Consider the following 23327-nt stretch of genomic DNA (forward strand, 5'->3'; position numbering starts at 1 on the left):
TATGGGAAGAGGAAGATACACTTTTTGTCCAGAAGAAACATAAGTAAAATAATGTTAAAGTTAGGACAGCCAAGTTGTGGTGGTACAAAATTAAGGCTTTTGGAGTTCCTGCCTTTCCTCTCTAGAATTCCTGCCCCCTGACAGCTTACTTCGTAGTCGATCTACAGGCAGAAAGAGAAATAGAGAAGAGTCTTGCTGGTGGACATATATGAAAATTATTTTGATTTTGGGGAACAAAAATTACCACAAATCTCAATTTTCAAGAGGAAATTTTCTGAAGGTATTTATTCTTTGTATGTGGTGGTTAAAAAACGAACACAAAAATAAATGTAAGAAGAAATGATACTCAAAGATTATTGTGGAGAGCACTAATAGGTAATTAACCTATTGGTTGAGAAATTTTCCTTATTTTATCTAAGCTCAGAGACCAAATTTCAGGGAGGTTTCAGAGCATCTGTAGATGGGAACCTCCATATGAACACAGAGCAAGGTCAGAGCAATGCTATCTTGTTGCCTGCTCCCTCATTTATTATCTTCATCACTAAAACAAAAATATCTTAAACAGATTAGGATAATCAGATATGATACAACAGCTTAATCTAAATAACATAAAAATGTTGTTTATTGGCCATTTTGCACTAAGTCACATCTCTGTCTTGAACCTCCGATATATTTCCTAGTCATCTAACTTATAGTTAATCCAGCTAAAACTAAGCTGGTATGAGTGAACATTAAAGTCCATTTATGTGTGATCAGTACTATTCCTACCCTTTTCCTATCCTATCTGTAATGATTATCCTATCCTTTTACCTGTATTATCTTATGGTGAGTACTGTGTTAAGGTCTTTTAAGAATAAGCTTCAAATGATAGGTCAACACCTTCTGTTACTAGAATACCAGGAATCCATTACATTGATCTGTTTACTACTGAACATACAGTAAAGTTTAAAGGCTTGCTTCTACTTTTGAAAACTCGTCATATAACTGATCCCAGCTACCTGCAAGATCACCTTGTGTTATGTTGTCATGATGTCCTATGACAGTTACATTCCTTTGGAAGAGCAGAACTGTCACCAGAGTGCTGAAGATGATGAGAGCTGTCTTGGCAGCTGTCTGACCAGCCAAAAGATCCAACTGCCATAAGAGATCTAAGTGACAACAAATCTCAGAATAAAATTACTCTCACTTCTTTTAACCTAGCTTTTCCCACAATAAAATGAATAATAAATAATTTTTGTTTAAAATGCTATTGATAAGAGGAAAAAGAAAGCATAACTTAAAATTTTAAGACAGTAAAATGCTAAGATTTGAATACAGTAAAAATCTATAACTAGATAGATCAATAAATATCTTAAAATCACTTTCAAAGATAGAAGTTGAAAAGCAAGTTTACAAGCTTTTAGGTGATCTTTGCAATTTTTTGAAATTAGTAATAGTCTTTCTTTCAGATTGTTCTTTTATCACTCATCTCAGTAGATTGGTGTTGCTCTGTCACAATATATTTTAGTATCGGCCATATTTGGTCAAAATACAGGACAGAAATCTTAATATGGCTAAGCACTTAAGCACACAATAAATATGTGGTATTGTCCTACCTGAATGATCCATACTTTCTTGCCTGAGTGCTTTCTTAAATTGGGATGGTACTGTTTCAGAGTTCCTATGACTCAAGCAAATTATTGTCTGGTTTTTGCTGTTCTTCAAATGTATGGATAAATCCTTTCCCTCTTCTTTAGTGTTTATCTTAGAGCACTGAAGATCCCCAGCAGTGATGAATTTAGCTGCACCCAGCACAGCATAGTGCCACATATATTACCATCCTGGGTCCCAGTGGTGACTAGCTGAAAGTTCAGTGCCATACAAATGCAACTACACTATTTACGGTTCTGTAACTAGCTTAATCATTATAAGCCTTCACTACGTTCCAATGCGCAGTGCAGACATCATCTTTGATATCTGCAAATCAATTGTACTTCCTATGTTTTACGTTTCTGAGCCTGAAATAGAATGCAAAACCCAGTGTTGGGTGTCCAAGCTCCCTAAACAGTGCCAAAGAGTGCATCTCAAGGGGGAAAAAAAAAACCATGCTGACCACAAAAACATCTAAGAGAAGCTAATGGGAAATTCTTATCACGGAAGTTTGTATTTGAACTTCTTGGAAAGCTGAAACAGGATGCCAAGGACAGCCAGAGAGTAGTTATTCAAAGCCCATACCTGAAGATAGTCGCTCATAAGTGTTCTTTTTGATTCATTCTTTGATTCGCTCTTTGAAGAGTGAATCAGCCGGATTCATTCTTTTCATGTGGCTGTGGTGCTCAGCTTTTCTGTAATAGCTAGGTACTTGAAGACCTTGCTTAAACCTTTTTTGTCCTGGGAATATTCAAATCTACATCTCTGTCCTCCCAGGAAAATACAGCACAAGGTTAGACTTTATATGAGTATTTCCCTATCCCACCCTTCAGTTTTGTTGACACTGAGATTCTGTGTAGCAAAAATTGCAAAGTTCAAATAATTGGATTTGTTTAGGTGAGAGAAAATATGCTTTGGGAGAAACATGATAAAAATCTTCAAGTATAGAAAGGTTGCTGCAGATATAAAATTCTTTATGTTGGCTGGAAATAGAACAAAGCATAATGGGCTTACACTGCTGTAAGAGAGGTTTCAGTTAATGTTAAAGAAAGCTCTTGAATGGCAAAGGTAGTTAAATATGGCAATAGGTTACCTAGGAAGGCTGTGGAATTTTCATCACTAGATGGAATGAGCCAGTTAGACAAATATTTCCAAGGATAATTGAGATGCCTTCTAAGTCTACCTCACAGCCATATTTTTATGATCCTGTGATTCTCTATGATTCTATTGCGTGCTGCTTAGAGTATTCAGTTGGAAATGGTTTTCTGTGTTTCAGTCCCATTTTGGGGATTATTTCTGTTTTTTACTTAGTGACTGTTTAGTGCTATTTAATGTTAGTAGTAGCTACATGGACAAGAGCCAAAGATTTACCACTCCCAGCTGAGTACCCTAAATGGAGTAGTGAGTTCTTTCATGTTTGCCTTCCTTCTGGACTCATTAGTTGTGCATTTCTTGTGGCACAGCAGTTCACAAATGATCCACGTGTTCTTGGAGGATGTCAAACCTAGCCTGTGGCCTGGCAATTAGTTTATGCTTTGATTGTATGTGGCTGTGAGGTAGAGGTGTGGATGTGAATCCCATCAAGCTAAGAGAGAACTGAGTTGCTGTCGCTCAGTACCTAGGCAAGTATGCCAAGGTGGTACTCCCTTCACCCTATATTAAGAAAAAGCCAACAAACCCAAACCTTAATGCAGTTACATTTTATATGGGGTTAGATGCTATCATTATGAATCACTTAATCAGATCACACCTCCTAGGCTGGGTCCTTCAGGAATCCCAGCAGAGGTCAGGTGGGAGAGAAATGCTCAGAGTGGGTCTATGGTGAGCATGTGCACAGTGTAGAATTTCAGGAGCCTGCTGAACTTCCAGGAAGGAAGTGCAGGTACCCAGAGAGTTAAGCTCATCCAGAATTAGGGGACCACTAAGCAGGGTGAAAGGGATTGGTTCACAATTTTGAATTTAGGCATCCACATCCATTTGTTTGATTTGGTCTAGGAATTAGACATTGTGGAATTGCCAAGATAGATTTGTGAGAGACCACGGAGAAAGGAGAGTTGGCCAAAAAGTGAATGCAAAGTTGCTGCTCTGAGGTGAGCATCACCCTGATGGCCAAGTCTTTAAAACTGAGTGGGTGAGTGCAGCTTCAGGTATCTGCTTTATGTTTTAGTCTGTACAAAATCATTACTGGGTTGCGCTTTGCATCTAGTGAATGGTTCCACTATGTGTAGGCACCAAGAAGATATTACGGGTATGTTTGAGGCCTTTAATCTGCTTAGATAGTTTCTACTTAGATGTGTTTATGTCACAAATATCCTAGCAGATTTAAAAAAAATATTTTGCCCTGTCTAGGTCGTGACTATGAGTTAAGGTGTCAAAACATTTAGACTATGTGTCCTCATAAAACAAGAGTTTCAGAGAAAAAGACCCTCTAAATAGGTTAGTTACGAATGGACTGAAGTGGAACTCCAGTACTTCCATATCCAGAAATTTAAGTATAGGAATATCCAACTCGTTTATAGAGTCTCTAGGAACCATATTGATAGATGAAATAAGGAAAATTTTCTTGACTACAATATCTTTCTGAGATTAAATCAGTAGAAAGTTAAACTAGGAATGTTATTAAATGATGCCTTTTGAGGTATTCACCCCTTTTCTCTAAGCTACACATACTATCTGAGAAGGGGAGCAATGTGTAAGGCCCCTCAGTAAGTTGTTTACTGTATGATCTAATTGCAAGCATAAATCTGTCACTACTATAAAATGCATATTTTAATTTCTGTGGGAGCACAAAGATAATTGTCCCCAGGTGCAAACTTTTCCGTGTGGTGATTAGTGACCTCGGCATCTTTTGTAATATATGCAGTGTCATAGGTTGTCTGTTGAACCATGTAGATCCAATGTAATGAAATCCATGTTGATCTATGCCTCAGAAAACATCCCTGTGCAGATAAGATTGGACAGTTGTGACTTACAATATTTTGGCAGTTGTACGCTGTAACTCTTCTCACTTCGGAAATTCTAGTATATGAATCGGGGAACAAATCAAAAGTTTACCGGTATGCAATGAATTTTTCCTTACGTTCTGGAGCTGAAAAGTAAGAGGGTGCAGAAATTTTAATAGAATCGATTAAAAATCCTTACGAAGTATTCACTACTATGAAGTAGAAGAATATTTCTAGTACAGTTCAATATATAATACATACTTAAAAGAGAAATACCTAAAAATTCTGAGAACTGCTACCATTCCAGTATTAAAACAGACATTCTTTTTAAGCTATTATTTTTTTTTACCTCTAAACTATAATTTAACCTGTACACATTAACAGCTAATGGTGAATTAGTAATAGGGTAATTAGTAGATACTCTTTAAGGATGATATTTTCTTTGATTATACCAATAAAAGAAGGATTTGTGACTGTCAGTTGTGCACAATGCTTATGCTCAAGGCTAAGTTTGAAAGAAGGCTGGAGGATTTAACAGTGGTCCAGTTTCTACTGTTTCACTTTGAGATCTAAGTTTTGTAAAATCCAAACCCCAAAAGATTCCCTCCTCTCATCTCTCATCTATTTCCTCATATTCATGCTATTAGTGCTTTCTTCTATCTGATAATGGAGAACAGCATGAATGTATGTCCTTCCTTCCAGATACTGACTTTATGTGCTGTAATCAAATGCTGGACGTAACAATTGCTCACTCTGGCTCACTACATGGCCTTCAGAGAGTTCAAAAAATGGATGCAAAAAGAAAGGACATTAGTTCATTGTGGCGATGGCAGCTAGTATCTCAAACGAGAAAGTGCAATATCTATTATGGAATTCCAAGGGATTTGTAAAATTCTTTACCCCTAATGTTGAAAAACATTTCTTTCAATGTTTATAGCAGGGGCTTGGTTGGCTGACACCTTAAGACATCAAAGTGTCTTTCACTTACATGATGTAACCCTTGCCAAAATGAGAGGAGCCTTGAACACTTGTTACCCAATGGTCTTGGGAACTGTTAACAAAATGTACTGAATATGAAAGTCCAACTTTTCTTAGCTAATGTGTGGCTCGGATGAGGGTAATACCTATTGTGAACCTCTTTGGTAAGAGAGAGACATGTTAATTTTGGGAACAACTTAAGAAAAAGCCTAGAAAGGACGCAAGCACAGAACTGCTTGCTATTACTGCATGGGAAGGACAAATGCCCTTTTTTTTTTTAAAAAAAAAAAAAAAAAAAAGGGAAGTTCAACCAGATTTGAATAAAAAGATGCCAGTGCAGAAAGGGTTGTTTTTTTTTTTGTTCTTTGCAGACTATCTTCTTCCAAGAAGTGGGGAAATCCTATTTCACTACAACCTGCCAACAGTAGGGAACTCAATGAACTGACTGTGTCTAGCAACAGCAAGGTGAGCCAAGCTGTTGTACATTTGCACTTGGTCCTGCAGGAAATATGGTGAAATAGGGACTCTTGTTTTTCCAGCCACTTGGCAATTCAGGACACTTCCTGACGATAGCTCTGTCTGTTGATACCTTGCTCAGTTGTGAAGAACACAGGAAGTAAGCAGAGGTGTTTTGGAGATTCCTGAATTAAATCAAAATAGGTCATCATGGGTTGAATTATACAATAAGATAGTGTACTGGATCTGTTTGAGAAAGATAAGGTCCAATATGCACAAATGCTTGGCGGTAGGCCAACTAAGTATATACATATATATATAGTGTGTGTGTATGTGTGTGTATATATATATATATATACACACACACATACACACTTCCCCATACCTATCTTATGCATCTTTATATCAAGTAGATTAAAGATTCATCTTTGGCAAACTCCATCTGTTTTTAGGTTACTTTGCATAGTGCAGCAAGCATTGAATTCAGTTAAGCTGCCTGCTCCCTTGTATTGGTGTTACTTTCAACTATAAATATTAGGCTTGAGATGAAAGAGCTGAAAAGACTAATACAAACTCTAAGACTTAAATTCAAGGCTGATGTTAAATAGCAACAACAATGGCCAGTTGATCAAGATTCAAATACACAGATTTTACAGAAGCAAAAGTCGCATTTGTAACTAAGTGCTCTTTAAACTGATATGATTAATTTGTTCTTCTGTATTAGCTTTATGAAAATATTGTCAACAAGCTCTTGAAAAGAGTCTGCATTAGTCAGAAGTTATTTGGGTGTTTATTAGATGGTTAAGGAATAATGAAATGATCATGTTGTCCAGGTGGACTTCTACCAAGGAGATGGAAAGAGCTTTAGCCTCTCCCCCCCCCGCCCCGTCCCTGTTAACATACAAATGGTTACAAGTTGCACCCACAAGGTTACACAGCTCCCTTTCCCCCGATGAGGTCCATCTCTGTTTTGTTCATTGTCTAAGTAATGAGACATAGCATCTAGGGACTCCATTTGTGTCTAAGGATTTTATAGGTAGCCCAGACTATGTCATATACTTCTAATCAGAAATAAGAATGCATAGTCACATTGAGGAGATATGAGACTGTGCAACTGTTCTGTAGTGGTGCGACAAATTACCAGCATACCTGCTCTTCACCCGGAAATACTTGGGGTAACTTCTAGAATCCTGCTTTTGGAGAGAGAGAGAAGAAAAGCTTTCATAGGTGTTATAGGGCAGTGACATTAAGCAAGTGTACCTGAATATCCCTGTTATTGGATAGTGGACATTCAGAAATACGTGATTGTGTTGCGGTGTTTCAGCTCTGAAGTTTGGCTATTTAACTTAGCCAGTATTGATTTGCTGTAAATCTGGAGGTCCTGAATTCAGTCCTACCTGCTAGAGGCTTCACTAAGAGGTAATATAACCTTTCTGTCATTAGCATTGGAAGACCTGATTTTGTAATAATGTGATCATTTTTTAATTAGTTTCATGGCTTCTGCTCATTTTTCTTTTGTTGAAATAGATTCTGAAGAAACAAATTGCTACACTATTTTTAACTGCAGAATTATTCCTACTTATCTGTTATCTTATTGTTTCATTTCTATCCTGAATAATCATTCAAAATATGTTTAATTTTGTATCTTGTATCTTTCTTTTTTATTCAGAGTATTACTGAAAAAAGAGAGGGGCCAGGGGTTTGTTTCGTGCATGCAGTTCAGGGACAGAGACAGATTCAATTTGAATAATGGGAAGACATACTCTTCCAAATCAAATCACGTTCAGGGGCAAGAATGCTATGGCAGTAAATCTAATTGTGTTATAGATCTGTTGTTTAATAATAACTCATTTGGTAAAATAATTGTGAGTGAGGCTGTACCATTTGCAGATCCTGCCGTTGTAGCACTGCAGAACTGCGAGACTTGAAAAGATAAAGAGGCATCCTTCTAGAGTCATTTCTTAGGATTGTTCTAGAGAAATTTGCAAAAGCTATGATGTACTGTAGCAGAAATTTGAATTTCTATGAGAGTAAGTACAGTCCATTAGGGTAGCAAAAGATGCTGACAAGGTTACAGCAGTTACTGTGAAATGGAGACTCATTCAGAAGAGAAACTCTAGGAAAAAGAAAGGCACAATCTCACACTTTTAGTGCTTTGTGCTTGATAATAATAGGCCTGGACTTATGCAGGAGTGTGAGACTAGAAGGACCTTTTTGGTCATAAAATCATTGCAGGTGACAACGCTATAAACTCCCATTTATAGATTGGTGGGGCCTGAGCTTAGAACTAGTTGCTTTTTTTCTAGCCCAGTTAATTCTACTGAAAAACTGTCCAATTCCCCATTCCTCTGCTGGAAATCTCCTTTTACTTTTTAGCTTATATTTATTCATACAGTTTACATACCCAAAATGTTCTTGCCAACATTGCCCATTAGCTTTATTAGCTCTCTTCCCCCCTGGTGTTTACTTTGTATAAATACTTCAGGAAGGCAATCAATTGTGTTCTCAACCTTCATTCTTTAAGGAAACAAGACAAGTTGTTTTAGGGTATTTGTAATCAGAATAGCTTAATGAACTGCTGTTAGGACCAGCTAGTTAGACAACATGGAATTCCATGAAAGTTAATCTGTATTTCTTGGCAAGGAAAATGAGCCTCTGTGGCACTGCCTGGCTGTTTCACTAAACTGCTTTAGTTATCAAAATCTCTGCAGCGCAGCACAGTCTCAGGTACGTTTGTCTTGTGGTCAAGGAACATGAGTTAATTTTGGAACAGCCATGAAAATGGGCTAGCAGAATGATGAATGAAGCAAAGAAATTGTAACTTGAGAAGCTACCTTTATTCTAGCAAACTTAGTGCCAGGTAATGTTCCTGACTGCTGGAAATCAATATCTGCATTGGTAAATTGTTAGAATGGTCCCTATCACGGTCCTGGCTCTGGCATACTAACACTTCCTCAAACAGTTCCTGGGCACGGTTCCTGAGTTAGCATCTGCCAGGGATTATTTCGACCAGGCTCTTTCGATGCAGCACCGTGTTTGGATGTTACGAGAGTTTTATATTATGGATGTGGGGCATTGTTTTCTGGTTAGTCTCAGTGCTACAGAACGTTTTTGGTCAGGTTCAGTTTCTTAGTATTGACATCGTATCTCCTTTCACATTTTTTTTTTCTCTAATCAATATTCTGGTAGCATATCTGTTTCAAATTTATGTTTCTTGAAAGTGGTAACCAAATTGTATTAAGCATCTCAGATAAAATGTCACCACATTGTACAGCAGTACTAATATATCCCTGCCATTATTGGAAATAACTCACTTGGTACATCCTGAAATTGCATTTGTCTTTTCTGCTGCCTTCTTAGTCATTCCATGATCGTGGATTACGTTCTTCCTCTAACTGCTGATCCCCTACTTTATACAAAAATTTTATACTTTAATTCCTATTTGCAAATAAACTACCTTGCAGAAAAACAGTAGGTTTTTTTATTGTTCTTTAGATTCTGTGAAATAGTGTATTTCTTGAGCCCAGCAGCATGCAGAGATAACTTCACAGTTGCTGCGACCTGCAGGGTGTAAAATAATCAGGGTGCTATCTAATTTTACTCGTCCCTGTTGTGTTGGAGAACAGTTTGCTGTGGCAGGAATAGAAGACAAACCTTATGCTCTCTGTCTATTGCGATTCTGTTTCCCTTTTCTGTCCTCCTAATACACTCAGGGATCAGGCAGTCTCTACTTGAAAACTTTGTGAAAACATCTGTAATCATATCCTCAGCTTATGTCTCCATTTTTGGCCTACAGGTATTTGGCTTGGTGTATCTTTAATGGTGATGTTCATCACTGTTCATTAGTTTTACCTAAATGGCTATAAGGATAACAGATTAAATCATTGTTCTGAAGAAGTGTCATTATTTAATATCAGGACTAAAGCACTAATTCTCGACTGAGATTTTCATTCCTCTCTCAATAAGCATCACTTGTGAAACATACCTATTTTTTAATGAATGATTATAGTAACTTACATTTTTTCATAATAAAAGAAATAATACGGATAATACTCCTCAAAACATTGTGACAGGAAACACTTGAAAACTCGTGGCCGCTGTCAGAGATCTTGCAAATGCATTCATAATAACTTTAATAGTTTTTATTGTCTTTGGAATTACGTTAGGTGACTCAACCCCTTAAAAATGTTATGCATATCTATAATTTTAATTCAACATAAAGAAAAGATCCACTTTCAGTTTGTTGCCTTTGATATAACTTTGTTTAGCAAATTCTATATTATATTGTAAGAGAAGATCCAGTAAATTTTTCAACAAGTGTGATATTAGAATTCTAGTATGAGAATAGGCAGTCGAGCAATGACGTAAAAGGAAAGGATTTTGAAACAATACTGAAATCTCTGAATGGGCATTCAGAGCCCCAAAGGTACATGGATACCTTCTTTGCTCTTTAGACACTGGAATCCCCCGTTCAGTTGGTGCTGATATCCTCAGGTGCTGTAGAGAGGTGCATAACATGTAAAACTGCATGAGCACTGGAATTATTTCAGAGCTACCAGTATCCTTTGAATCTAATTTAAGCTGCAGCCACAGAACGGCCAAAGCAGGATTCCCAGCCTAGTCTGCAGAACAATTACTTCGCTGGGAGAGCTGAGTTCATTAAACTAGTCCGGATTTGGTACAGGAAACATCCAGCCATGGGTAATGAGTCTATGGCAGGGATGTGAACACTGATTTTACATGTTTTCTTTGGGCACCATGCTTATCAGGTCGTTGAATATTTTACAGTCTGTCCTGTTGGCGCTGTCCCATTATGACTAAAGAGCAGAATATTTATTAATCAAGACTTGAATCCGTATCCTGGGTAATTGCCCAAGCCATTACACTGTTGACTAGGGTCTCTCTCTTTATTTAATTTTTATTGTTCATGATGATTATTTTTGGAAATGAGGAGAAACTTCACAAGTGAACCAGTTTAGGCACCTTTGCTAAATAGTAGGAAGGGGTTCATGGCATAATATTCTGAATGGAGGAAAGGACTTGCCTGGCCAAAAGTAAGACCCCAGCCCTAGGCTTCAGCTCTGGGTTAGACACTCAAGCAACAACAGTGAGGAGTTCCCCCTATTAACTCATTAATTTTCATTATTGATAAGAGAAAATGGTTAGAAATGGGTCTGAATCAAAGTCATAATTTCGTATTAGGGTTTTTTAGTCACGCATCTTCCTGCTGTCGACAATTTCTAGTTTTAAATCTTTAAATCTGAGGGCTCTGAGTTTATTTATTTATTTATTTTTAGCTTTTCTGTTGAGATACAGAAGGCAGATCTAGGTTTTGGCTTCTGATATTTAATTGTTGCAGGATGTTTTTTTTTCAAAGAGCGTTTATGCAGTTTAATTACCTGTTGCTTTCTCCACCTACTCCCTTGTTCCCCACTCCGCTCCCCAGTAAGCAGTGTATAAAAGGGGGGAGGTTCAGTTTGCTTTCTCAGGGTAAAAAATGTTTAAGCTCTAATGAGTTCAGAACCTCAAAGCTGTTCTACTTTTGCAGCACAGCAATTTTTATCTGTTTTAATAGTTCACTTGTAGAAGTTGATATTAATGAAATTGAGCACTTGTCTTGCTTTGCACTCTGACTGAGTGTCTGTGTGGCAGCTTATGGAAATTTCACCTTGTAGTTTGCAGTCCCTTAGAGAAGTGCAGCTGTGACATTTGTTTAGACTAGCAGATAAAGCAGAAGGAATAAAGTCTTCAGGAACCATGATGGCTGTTGTTGTTATAAGAGTAAACAATAACTTTAAAGAAACCAGTTTGTTAACAAAAAGTTTAACCAAATAGCTTTATTTTTGTGCCAGATTGGAAGCTTATTATTGTTGCACACTTAAATATTTTCTTAGCATTCTAGAATAAATGCTAAATCAAACTTTACGGTTTTCACCACCACGACCAATGCAAAGCTTTGAGAAGGTTGGACGGTCCCCAGGTGCTGGACAGAATCTGACAGTAATTCGACTTTGCTAATTTCATGGAAAGGCTTTTCTGAGTTTAAAAAGTTCTCTGCAAATAGTCATTTTCATCTACAGTGACTTTGATAAAATACTACCTTTTATGAAAACAAACCAAAGCTTAATAAACTGTTTCAATTTATTTCATTAATCTCAACTAACTTTAACTTCAGGGCCAAGCTAAATCTTGATAACACCTACCTTCACATTCTCCATTTTATAGATCCACACCATATCCAAAATATTTTAAAGTGCTACAGCACATTTTGGCACAGTTTATAAACAGTTGCTGATGCAATAATGAATGTTTTTCATACAATATGCCTATGAGTTAAACTAATTAAGTGCCAAGAAATCAAATAAAGCTTGTGGAAAGCACAGTAATATCCTGTCGACTTTGAGAATTGAAGAGTCTTTCTTGTTTGATCTAGACCTAGGTCTAATGGAAAATTTCCTTCTATCTTTTTGCAGAAGTTAAGACTCCTGGGGTTTTGGAGTTTTAATTTCAGACCAACGTCTTGTAGGGGTTTTTTTTTCTTTCTTTTTTTTTTTTTTTTTTTTTACAACTCCTGTTTTGTTTTTGCCTTCAATTAAATGAAATCATAGGAATAATAGAAATTTAAGCTGTAGGAGGTGTTTTTAGTAAAGATTGAAGGAGATGAGATATAGAATACCTCATCCTTCTCTGTGGAACCTATCTACTAAAGATTCTCTTATGTATATCACCACTGATTTTTTTTTTCCTCTTTTCATTGTCTTAACCAAGAAATTCAACAAATCTCCTTCCTTTTCTGAGCAGTGTAGGTGCAGTTTGATCCAGTGTGACATGTCCTCCCATTTTCCCCGCTTATTTTCCTGAACAAACTGTACATTGTTGTAACAATATTCTAGCTCCATGTTTTGTTCTGTGAAATATGAGATGGCAGTTTTACCATCTTTTGGTTATGTATTAAGATCTTTGTCTCTTTCTGTTTATTATTATTTCTCCTGGAATTGTCATTTCTCCTGGTACTGTCACTCTCCTGTGTATAGGCTTCTCTAAAGGTCCGTCTGTTTCTTCATCAAGTTATGAGACCCTTAACTAGGCTAGGACCAGTAATTAGTTGATACTCTTTGCTAGAATTACCAGTATCATCTCTCAAAATGGCTCCTGTTCCCTCAGTACTGTTTGAAGCCTCTTATAGAAAGGCTTGATAAGGTAGATGTGATAAGTGAATAAAATGCTTCAAGACCATTACTTTGAGTTTGATCCCTGATATGCAATTTCATAAAGTGTCCTCTGACAAATTTTTACATCATTTCAGTTTGCGGAGGCTTCTTAATCTATTTACGCTTGTTCTTTCAGTGATGCTACCTATCACCATTGACATTCGCACTGGCACCTGGAGATTTAAGCTAGTTACCCTAACATCCTTTTATTCCGTGTTCATAGACACGAAGACTGAAATAAGATTGTCTGCTAGTTAATTAATCCCCTCAACAGTCATGTGACCTGGAAATAAATGTCACCTATCCAGGTAATTCCCTAGGGAAGAGAAAACTATAGATGTGAGAAGAAAGCCCTTTTTCACTCCTGCGGTAGCGAAGAGACAAAAGGTGCAGGGTGCAGGGTAGGACATGCTCTCTCAAGCACCTGTCTTGATGTCAAGGACTTTCTACTCTAACTGACAGAAGTCAAGAATTTTGCCTTTTTAAGGAGAAATCTCTAAGCGACCTTTCCTCCCAAGAGCACTGAAAATCAATGTTATCTAATATATCTCCTCAGTGTCACGTATCAGGGAGGTCAACATGCAGGTAAATATCTTAGTAAAGATCATGGATCACTTGACTCCCAAACAAATCCTTACTGATGATAGGTACAATTTATGACATGCCCTTGTTATAGTCTCTTTATCTGGTTCCCTGCTGCTTTAAAATGACCCATACAGCAAACTACAAAGCGAGGCATGTCTTTGTCTTCTGTGAAATACTCGAAAGCTAGATATCATGCTCTTTTACAGAAGGTCTCGGAATAATGAAATAAATCTTCATACAGTGGACTACAAAGGCTACTGAGGCAAAAGAAATTATTTTATTTTTAACCGCTGGACAGAAAGGATTTTTAAAATTCTAAGGCCCTTCTGGAGGCTTGAAGGGAGTTTTATAGAGGTTGTGAAGCTTTTCCTCATGCTAAATGGTTATAAAACAAATTAAAATGCAGTCTGGTAGGTGCATACTAAGGGGAAAAGAGATACAGTGACAGGTGTTGCAGGGCTGTCTGTGGTATGGAAAGGATGACAGAGCTGTAGCCTGTCAGTCAGAGACGTTGAACTCAACTAACCAAAGTGAAAGCTTATATAAGAACCTCTAAGTGAAATAAAATACAAATTTAAGATCTCCCTGAAGGGGAGGCTATGACCCTCTCACCTCTAGTGTTTAAGTATGTGCCGCTATATTTACACGGATGATCTGTGCCAGAGACTCACCCACATCAGAAATAGCCACTGGAAGTCAGTTCTGCCTCTGCTGATGCTGGGGTGGGGATGGGTATGTAGAATATAAATGAAATGGGGGCTCAGTATGTTACCATTTAGATATACAGGAGGATATGTGGGGGAGCTGAGGTACTTGTTAAGGTTTCCCAGTGCTCCAGTTTATGAATTCATTGTAATTGGAGGTGAGGAGTTTCTTTGTGTTATTCTGTAACCTTAAATCTCACTAATGCGAACTAGTTTAAAGTAATAATGAAAACAGAAGCATTGAGCATAACATCTAAATCAGACAACAGGTAAAAGTGTTTATAAATGACATAGCTAGAGAAATAAAAGAAAGAAACTGCTTAACCTATACATACATAGGTTGCATCAGAAAGACCTCTCTGTTACTCATTCACCTGCTGTTTCCCTTCTGACAAGATGGTAGTCAGGATTTTAGTCTTTGTGGATGCCTCTTCCCTTTTCTGGAAAAATATCTTACCTTGTCAATCTTCTAGGCAATCTAGACAAGTTTCATTTTTCATCCTGATGCCTCCCTTCTCTCCTTATGAGGAAGACAATCTATGTACTTTTTGTTTAGAGCATACTTTTCGATTAGAGCATAACTGTGTAAATGCCTCTTAGATATAGAAGGAGTCTCATCCTGCTGATAACTAGTTCCTAAATAACTCTGTGTTTCAAGGAGGCATAAAATCCACACTTACTGCCCTCCTTTTTTTTTTTTTTTTTTGCCTGCATCACTTAGCAGTGGTTTCAGTATTTTTCATTGGACCTCACATTCTGTATCAAACTGTACGTTAGAACTGTGAATGATAAAAGCATCTAGACTTGCATATACCTTATTGCTTCTCTCTTGACTGAGACCTGAGGCAAAAGAAGTCATCTGCTTTGGAATGCCAGTGGCCTGGGGGAGGCTGGTTCTCAACCTCTTCCTTTTATGTGTATTGTAACTGAAGTTAACCAGGTAAGAGTTATTCCAAGATGTCATTCACATGCTACTTTAAAAACATCTGAGAGGATTTTTTACCTGGACCTTGTGTATGTTTTCCATTGATCATGGAATAGCAGCTTTCAAAAAACACTCATTTCTTGTGCCAATGCACAAGAGTGCATTAACACACTAGATTATTGTGTAGCCAAGCTTTTTCATGTGTTTAGGATGCTGAAATACGTTTTGGTATATATTCTGCTTGCCTTAAGTATAATCATGCTGATATCATTTAAAAAATAAGCTTCCAGGATTTCCCTTCTGCCTGATAAATCCAGTGGTGATATCGTTGTGAAAATGAGTCTTTCTAAACCTTGCAGTTGTCACTAATTACTTAGAATTGCCTGCACCGGTTTCATGTGTCAATACAAAGTTCCAAACACAAACTTACAAAATACACAACCTTCATCTGCTATTAAATAGCAACAGGTGATTAAAAAATGACAGATTTATATACTTCACTGATGAAATAATAGGAAAAAAAGCTGTAAAGGAGCAGTCTTATGAGCAAGTCTGTGTTTACTCATTTTTTTGATATTAATGACCATGTAGAAAATGAATTTAATGGCACTCCATCTCGTTTCCCACATCGACAGCTCCCAGCTAGGACTTGGATTAATTGGCAGATACAGGAGAGCAGCCAAAAGCTTCATGGCCATTATGACTGAGCTTAGCTTGGCTGTAATGTAATGCAGATCAAGGCAACGCATGTCTGCCAGTTATTGTGTTTGAAGTGTTTGTTTTGTCTTTTCCTGTACATAAACAGAGGACTTCCGTCACCACAAAATATTTCCCAGAAATGCTGAATTGTCTTATCGCATTCTTTTAAGATTGATTTCCTTCCACTTCTACCTGTTCTCAAACTTTTATTTTGGCATTACTCAGATTTTATGACCCGTGGTCCCCTTTTGATTTTTTTATGTTGAACTCCTTTGTGCTGTGTCTGCTAAGTTCTGAATACTAAAATTTGCATGTATTGATTCTTTTTAATATTCTGTACAGATTTAAAAAAAATCCATCCAAGTTGCTACTCCTTATTAAACATGTTCTTCAAATTGATAGTTAAGTTTATTTTTATCACAGAGACGATTGCCAGGTTTTCCTTAGGTATAAAGAAAATCAGTATTCATAAATATAAGATTTAATGCAGCAGAAAATCTTTGAGATGTCCATTCGAACACATTAATGTATGAAAACATGTAGTGGATTTTGGGGAAATTATAGAAAATAGTCAAGTTATGACTTGTCAAAGATAATATCTACAGTGTATGTTTCTTCCTAGCAGTTTGGTCTTATCCCTCACTGTTTCTGTAGAAAGTTTTTCTCCATTATTTAATGCTAAGAATTAGGCAGGTATTCCTTTTTTGGCATACAGCCCAGTTCTTAGCAGAACTAGCTCTTAAAGAACTTAGATATCTCTGCTCTGGCTGCATTTGTCCTTTAACAATTTTCTGCACTAAATTTTTGCTATCCTTACAGTCCTTTCAAGGTGTTTAGCTCTGCTAACTCCTTGCAAGAATAATGAGTTATCTGTTAACCTGAACTTGCTAAGTGTCTGCCAGCACTGAAGTCAGTTCTTTATTTTGCCTAATAGATGTGTATCAAGTAAAGTACTACAAAGCAAAGTACTTGCAAAGTAGTATTAAACAAAGGAAAGCAATGGACAAACAAATTAGAGTTATGGAAATAGACTGGGAGAAGTATGCAGGCATGGACAGGAATTTAAGAATGCAGGCACATAAAAGGTGAAATATTGCACATTTGGAGATGGCAATTTGAGTACGATGATAATATTGATTATGAACTTGGATAGATAGCTTAGCCGAGAGACAGAGAAATGAGAAGGATGTCATGAAACGGAAAAATATAGGTGTTTCATGCCAGAACTAATGGCTATATATATATTTTTTCAGGAGGGACTTCAGAAACAGCTATTTTCCCCAACAAAAACCTCTGGCAAATTCATTCTTCTCCTGAGTTTTTTTTCTGCATCAATTTCTATTATGTTCCTACACATTAACATTCTTCCCATTCCTCCAGATATACATACAATATTGAGTGAGCTGAAGTCTGCCTCTATGTCACTGTCTAGCCCTGATGGCTAAGGCTTTTTTATGCCCATACAGCTTCCTTTTTCAGGTGCAAGTTTATTTTAATACACTGCATCTCCATCAGAGATCTATTTTATGTCATACCACAATTCAGTATTGTGTATTTGCATGCATTGGATAGCTTTCTTAGTGATTATAGCTTTAAAATCTCTTATTCAAGCAAGAAGATAACACTATATTTTCCTGTATATCATGGTTTTTTCCATGATGAATCCCAAAGTAAGATAAAAATTTGAACTTTAGAGTACTCTTTATAACAAAATAGTTCATTATCATAAAAATAAATTTATTTCTCAAGGAAATGACCTGAAGGAAAAAGGACGTAGCAGCTACATTTATAAGAAATTGAGCCACCCGTGTCATTTCATTATTCATAGGCTTAATCTTCACCTCCAACTGCAGAGATGTCACTCTGAATTACAGAAGGAATCAAGCATGCTATGTAGAAACCAATCATTGTTAAGACAAACAGGAAAAAAAAATTTCATTATTTTAAAAAAAAGAACAATTTTGATTCATGATTTCTATTTGCTCAAGTGCTTGTGACTTATATGGCAATTTCGTCTTTTATTAGTCCAGATTCTTGAAGGTGATATCTAAATTTACAAATATAGAGTGCTAGATTTAATGCCTTTCTGACAAGTGCTCGCCAGTCTAATACATGAGAATGTGTTCACTGACCTTTTTTTTTTTTTTTAGCTTTACATTAAAAGAAATGTTTGACATCAAGCTCTAAAATTTTAATTGCTTCTTATTAATATATATATTTCTTGAACAACTAAAGATTAGGAAATGCTAAGTGACTATTGTGATTGCCATGATCACACAATGTGTGTACATCAGCACTAATAACTGTGTTAGACAAGGCTTTATTGTGATTCCTTACTATCAAAAGACAGTATTCTTCTCCTGACACTGCCTACCAAGATTACAACAGTCAGTCTATTTCTGTTTTCCCAGTCTGCCACTTCAGTATGACGCAAAATCAGCCTTAAAATTCCTGCGCTGTCTTGTTGTGCACTTAATCTTGGTCCAGTATCTTCTTTTAGTCTTAAAACTACACTAGAACTCCCTGGCTGAAGAACCACTTCAGGCGTTCCCAACAGGACTTTTTCAGCTCTTTGCTGGTGAATGGCTTCCCCTGTACCATCACCTGATCAGTATGGATATTCTTCTGCAGAACTCCCCGGCTCTGAACCCACTGTATTCTTTCAATTGCAGTTCTTTTTTGGAGAGGTCAGCAGCTAACGTGCTGACCCTTTGCACACCTGTTGGCTCTCAGTTGTCTCTAGCCTCAGATATAGGTAAATCTGTAAATAATCCTGTTGCTGTACTCCTCTCTCTTGCCTTCTCCAGCCCTCTAGCTCAAATTAAATGATTTTGGGAAAACAGTGTTAGATTTAGTATTGTTTCCCTGACTTCAGTATTCTGAAGCCTTGGTTCTCCAGCTCAGAAGGGTCCGCTGGTAAGATCTATTCACAGTTCTCTAGGGAACCCTTATCAGATTCCATTTTTCCGTGTGATTCTGGGTAGATGCTTTCTCAAGAATATGCGTAGTTTTCTGCCAGGTCCTTCAGGAAATTCCTCAGACTTTCTGCCAGAGGTTTCTTCAGGAAATCCTTGATGGTGTCTGGTTTCCTAAATCTGTATTTGATAGTTCCAATTGCCACTCTATCATCTTAATCAGGTGCATTTGGGAATCTCAACCCACTTTATTCAAGAGTCATGACTTTTTGAAATGACACAACAGTGAAGGCTAATTATAAGAGTCTCTAACTACCATTAAGTGACTTAAGTGAGAATAGTCTTCACTATAGGTGGAAAACACTATCTATCAGATTATCCAGTTCTTTATATCTCTCAGCCTAGAAACGAGCAGAGATTACATTTTTTCTTTGTAGTGATTAATAGCATTCAGAGGTACACTGTTTCTACAAAACCAAAAACTATTGCCAAAGGAAGATTTGAAAACATATTCAGTTTTATTTTTCCTCTTCAGAAAAATCCATACTTGCCTAAATCTGTTTGCACCCATAATCTGCCTGTTCATCAGTCAGAGTGCCAAATTGTATTGTGCGCAGCCTTGGCTAAAATGAGCGTATGGGCGAAGCAAGTACAAATTTATACTCATGTCAATTTTCTAGGTATTTGAGTATCATAATAATGGTGAGAGAACATGCACAGAAATATGCCGTTTTCTCAAAGCTTGTCAGCCAAATCTTTCATGACAAAGTATCACGATGGTTTGAAAAGTGCAATCGAACCATCTTAAACAGACTCATGAGGAGATACGAGGAGACTTTTTCATAAGTTATACATAGGACATCAGTTGTCTCTGATAGCAATTCATCTTTAAGTTCCAGTTGCAATTTGAGTAGGTAGTTCTTTTCTGAGTATGAGTAGATGATCAAGACGTCCCCAAAAGCACTTGCATTTAAACCAAAAGATCAATATTCTTTCAGTGTTGTCAATTGTCAATAATTGTCCAATAATACATTTGGATAACAGAAAGCATAGGTAGCCATACCTGATGATTGCAGAGTCCTAGCTCTTTATTTGCAAATTGCCAAATCCATCAGCCCTTTTGTAGGACTGTTTACATCACTTGGTGGGTGAATGGGAACTGGAGAGGGTGATACTTTGTTGCTAGTAAATTAGCTATGCTGGCCAGTTAAGAAACAGCCAATGCCAGTTCTTTATGAAGCATCTCTGTTGTGGAGCCCGGTGAGGCGCTAAATAACTAATAATAAAATAGAAGGAGTTTTCCCAGCCATGAATTTGATTTTAAAAAAGAAAGAAAAAAAGAGAAAGGAGAAGATGAAGATTCAAATATAAAGATTTTCATTTACTAGGGACTGTCACCACCAAAATTTGTAAAGAAGTTATGCATTCGCAGCCTATGATGAAAGCTCCTAAGTACTTCTATGCCTATCTTAAAAATTTAACGAACATAGACTTTTATTGCTTTTAAATATATTTTCCATGGGCTAACAAAGTAAATTCATTTTAGCTGAAAATATAACATTTTTGTTTGTTTACTTAGGAAGGGGATTCTGAGTGAACAAGTGAAGCAGGCTGATAGAGAACAGGCAAAGCGTATGGTCTACTCAGTAGTTTATGGAGCAGGTAGGCGTTTGTACAAAAACAAAAAGATCTGTAATAGGTTTTATTTCATACTTTATGCAGGTGCACTTTATACATAACTTATACAAGTGGACCAGATTTCTAAAGATGAGTCATATTGTTACATTTTGACTTTTACCAAGTATCGTTAAATAGTCTACTCAGTATGAGAATTGTCAAAATAACATAACCACACTGGCATATACAAAGGTTACTCTAATTTTATGTTTCTTTGCTGCTGATCTAACTGAAGTATTTATCCTTATCTAAAATTAGTGTAGGTTTTTACTTGACTTTGCATTGTGTCAGTATGCAGACAGACATAAAAATAACTGCAATGAAATTAAATTAACTCCGGTATTGTCTCAAAACACAGTGGATCTTGATTTTTGCTTCTGTTACCCCACAACCGCAGAGGACCTGCAAAAAAACATTCTTGGACCCAATTCTGCCTAATTCCTGTCTAGGTTGTAGGTAGCTAAAACCTACCAAAGTGAAGACATTCTGCATGCTTTCCAAAACTGTCTGCCGTTTTTCGAATGATGCCCAACTTTCCTGATAGGTAACTTTAATTGTTCATACGTGCTCAGAATTACCTCTTCTGGGAAGACAGCTGTATACTTATCACCTACAGAGAAGCTCTCATGTATTTGCTTTAGTGAAAAGCTAACTAAACGTTCTATAAATCCTCTGGAGAAATGCAAAAGCTGTAGAGAAGAACAAATGGAAAACTCATCCAGGGAATGAGATCCCTAAGTTGCAGGCTCTGTTCAGCCTAGATGGTCTTAAAACTCCATCCTGGATTCCTGGGTAAGAACACTTCCTAGACCACCTTTTGAACCTGAAACACTTTGCAGTGAACAATCAATAGTCATTGAACCAAAGGCAGAGTTGGCCAAGGGCATTGAATTTAGTGTTTAGGGCATTCAGCTGGGAAGGAGGAAAAAAAAAAAAAAAAAGCTTCAGATTCAGCTCTCTAGAATATCTGATTATACATACAGATATGTGTGTACATTATATATACATTCATACATTTTACTTTAAGCTATATTGCATTTTAAAACATAGAAACTAAAAAAGCCCAGGTCTGGGAGCTCTAGTTTCCTACAATGTGGATTCAGTCCTTCACAGTCTGAATCTAGAATCTAATCTCCCATTTCCAGCATGAATGCCTTGTTCCCTAGATTATTTTGCAAAATGCAAGCATTAGCACCCCTGTCTCTTGGCGCATACAGATGCTACAGATTTCCTGTTGGTTTCCCTCATTCTCGGTGGAACAGGAAGATACCTAACTTAATCAGAGTCAGTCAGCACCTTTTGAATGCCCTTAAGTTCTGTATACAGCCAATAAAGAAAAGCAAATGTCTAAATTCCTGGGGCTGGAGCCTCCTTCACTGGAACCTACTTTTGCCTATTCATGTGATAGAGGATTTAGATGATTAAATTAACCTGATTGTGTTGGCACTCCCTCACGGCCCTCACCAGCCACTGGAAATTTCAGTATAACAGTGCTTTATTTCAGTGTCTCCTTTCACTTGTTTGTGCTTCATCTCTCTCAAATGAGGGACATTGAAGCATCTGTAAAATAGTGAGATACTTCCATTCAGTCCCAATGATGATCAAGTCCCAATTTAGACTCAACACCGAGTGATGACTATTTAAATGGAAACTGGGCAGACTAAAAAAACATATTAGATACCTAAATTTGATGCCCTGGATTCAATCCAAAGTTTCCCTCCTTTCAAAGGATTGCTAACTTTGTATGAGCAGACATTTTGATACAACTGAAGAGTATGAATAATAATTACTTTTTAATTTTGTTTCTTCAGGGATTGAAAAATACAGAACCATTCCCTGAGAAACTTGTCTGTATTATGCTTATTGGATTCAATGGAAATCTTTCATTTAATAAATAATAATCTTTGATTTCTCCACTTTCTGTTTTCTTAGCTTTAAGTTACACTTTTTTCATATTTTCAAGGTCTTTTCTATAATCTCGGAGGATAAAACATACTCTAATAAAGACAGACAAGTATCACCACATCTAGGAATTGGTACTTCAATAAATATACCAAATACTGAAAGGGATGACAGCATCACCATCTGTTTGCTTGATTTGGAGCAATGCAGTTCACTCTTTATGCTTCAGTTATCTTGCAAAAGTAGAGCAAAGACAACTAAAGCACCTGTAAAATAAGGAATTAATTCTATTCAGCTGCAGAATGTTCAAGTCCTGAATTATGCATAACACAGAGGAATGTCAAAGTGTTTGCATGAAAAACAGAGACTGGTAATGATATTTTCCGTTTTGAAAGATGATATCACAGAATGGAGAACACTGAACTCATAGGCTGTTGCTAACAATTCCCCAGGCACAGACAACTCAAGAGTGCTCAAGAAAGCTTTAGTCTACTCATGAGCATTGCTTACTATGGCCTACGCTCCCACGTTGTTGAACGTGATCTGACACAGTTGTGTGGCTGTACAGTTCCCTCTTCTTTTTCCCCATGAACTGTATTTCCTTGGAACCCTTCAGGCTTCCTTATTACTATTGCTGTTTATTTTTAATTTAATTTTGCTGTCTACTATTTTGTGTAATGTTTTGGCCTGTATATCAGTGGTTC

At 37.0% G+C, this 23327-nt stretch overlaps 1 protein-coding gene across 1 annotated transcript in view; it reads left to right on the plus strand.

The window, feature by feature from the left end:
• Window positions 1–23327, plus strand: part of POLN (DNA polymerase nu) — a 121338-nt gene that overhangs the window by 64671 nt on the left and 33340 nt on the right. Inside the window, exon 19 of the mRNA XM_068943556.1 lies at window positions 20624–20706. Within this exon, the coding sequence (XP_068799657.1) occupies window positions 20624–20706 (83 nt within the window). The remainder of the gene's footprint in view (window positions 1–20623; window positions 20707–23327) is intronic.

The sequence above is a fragment of the Struthio camelus genome, chromosome 4 (assembly GCF_040807025.1).
Source record: "Struthio camelus isolate bStrCam1 chromosome 4, bStrCam1.hap1, whole genome shotgun sequence".
NCBI classification, from domain to species: domain Eukaryota; kingdom Metazoa; phylum Chordata; class Aves; order Struthioniformes; family Struthionidae; genus Struthio; species Struthio camelus.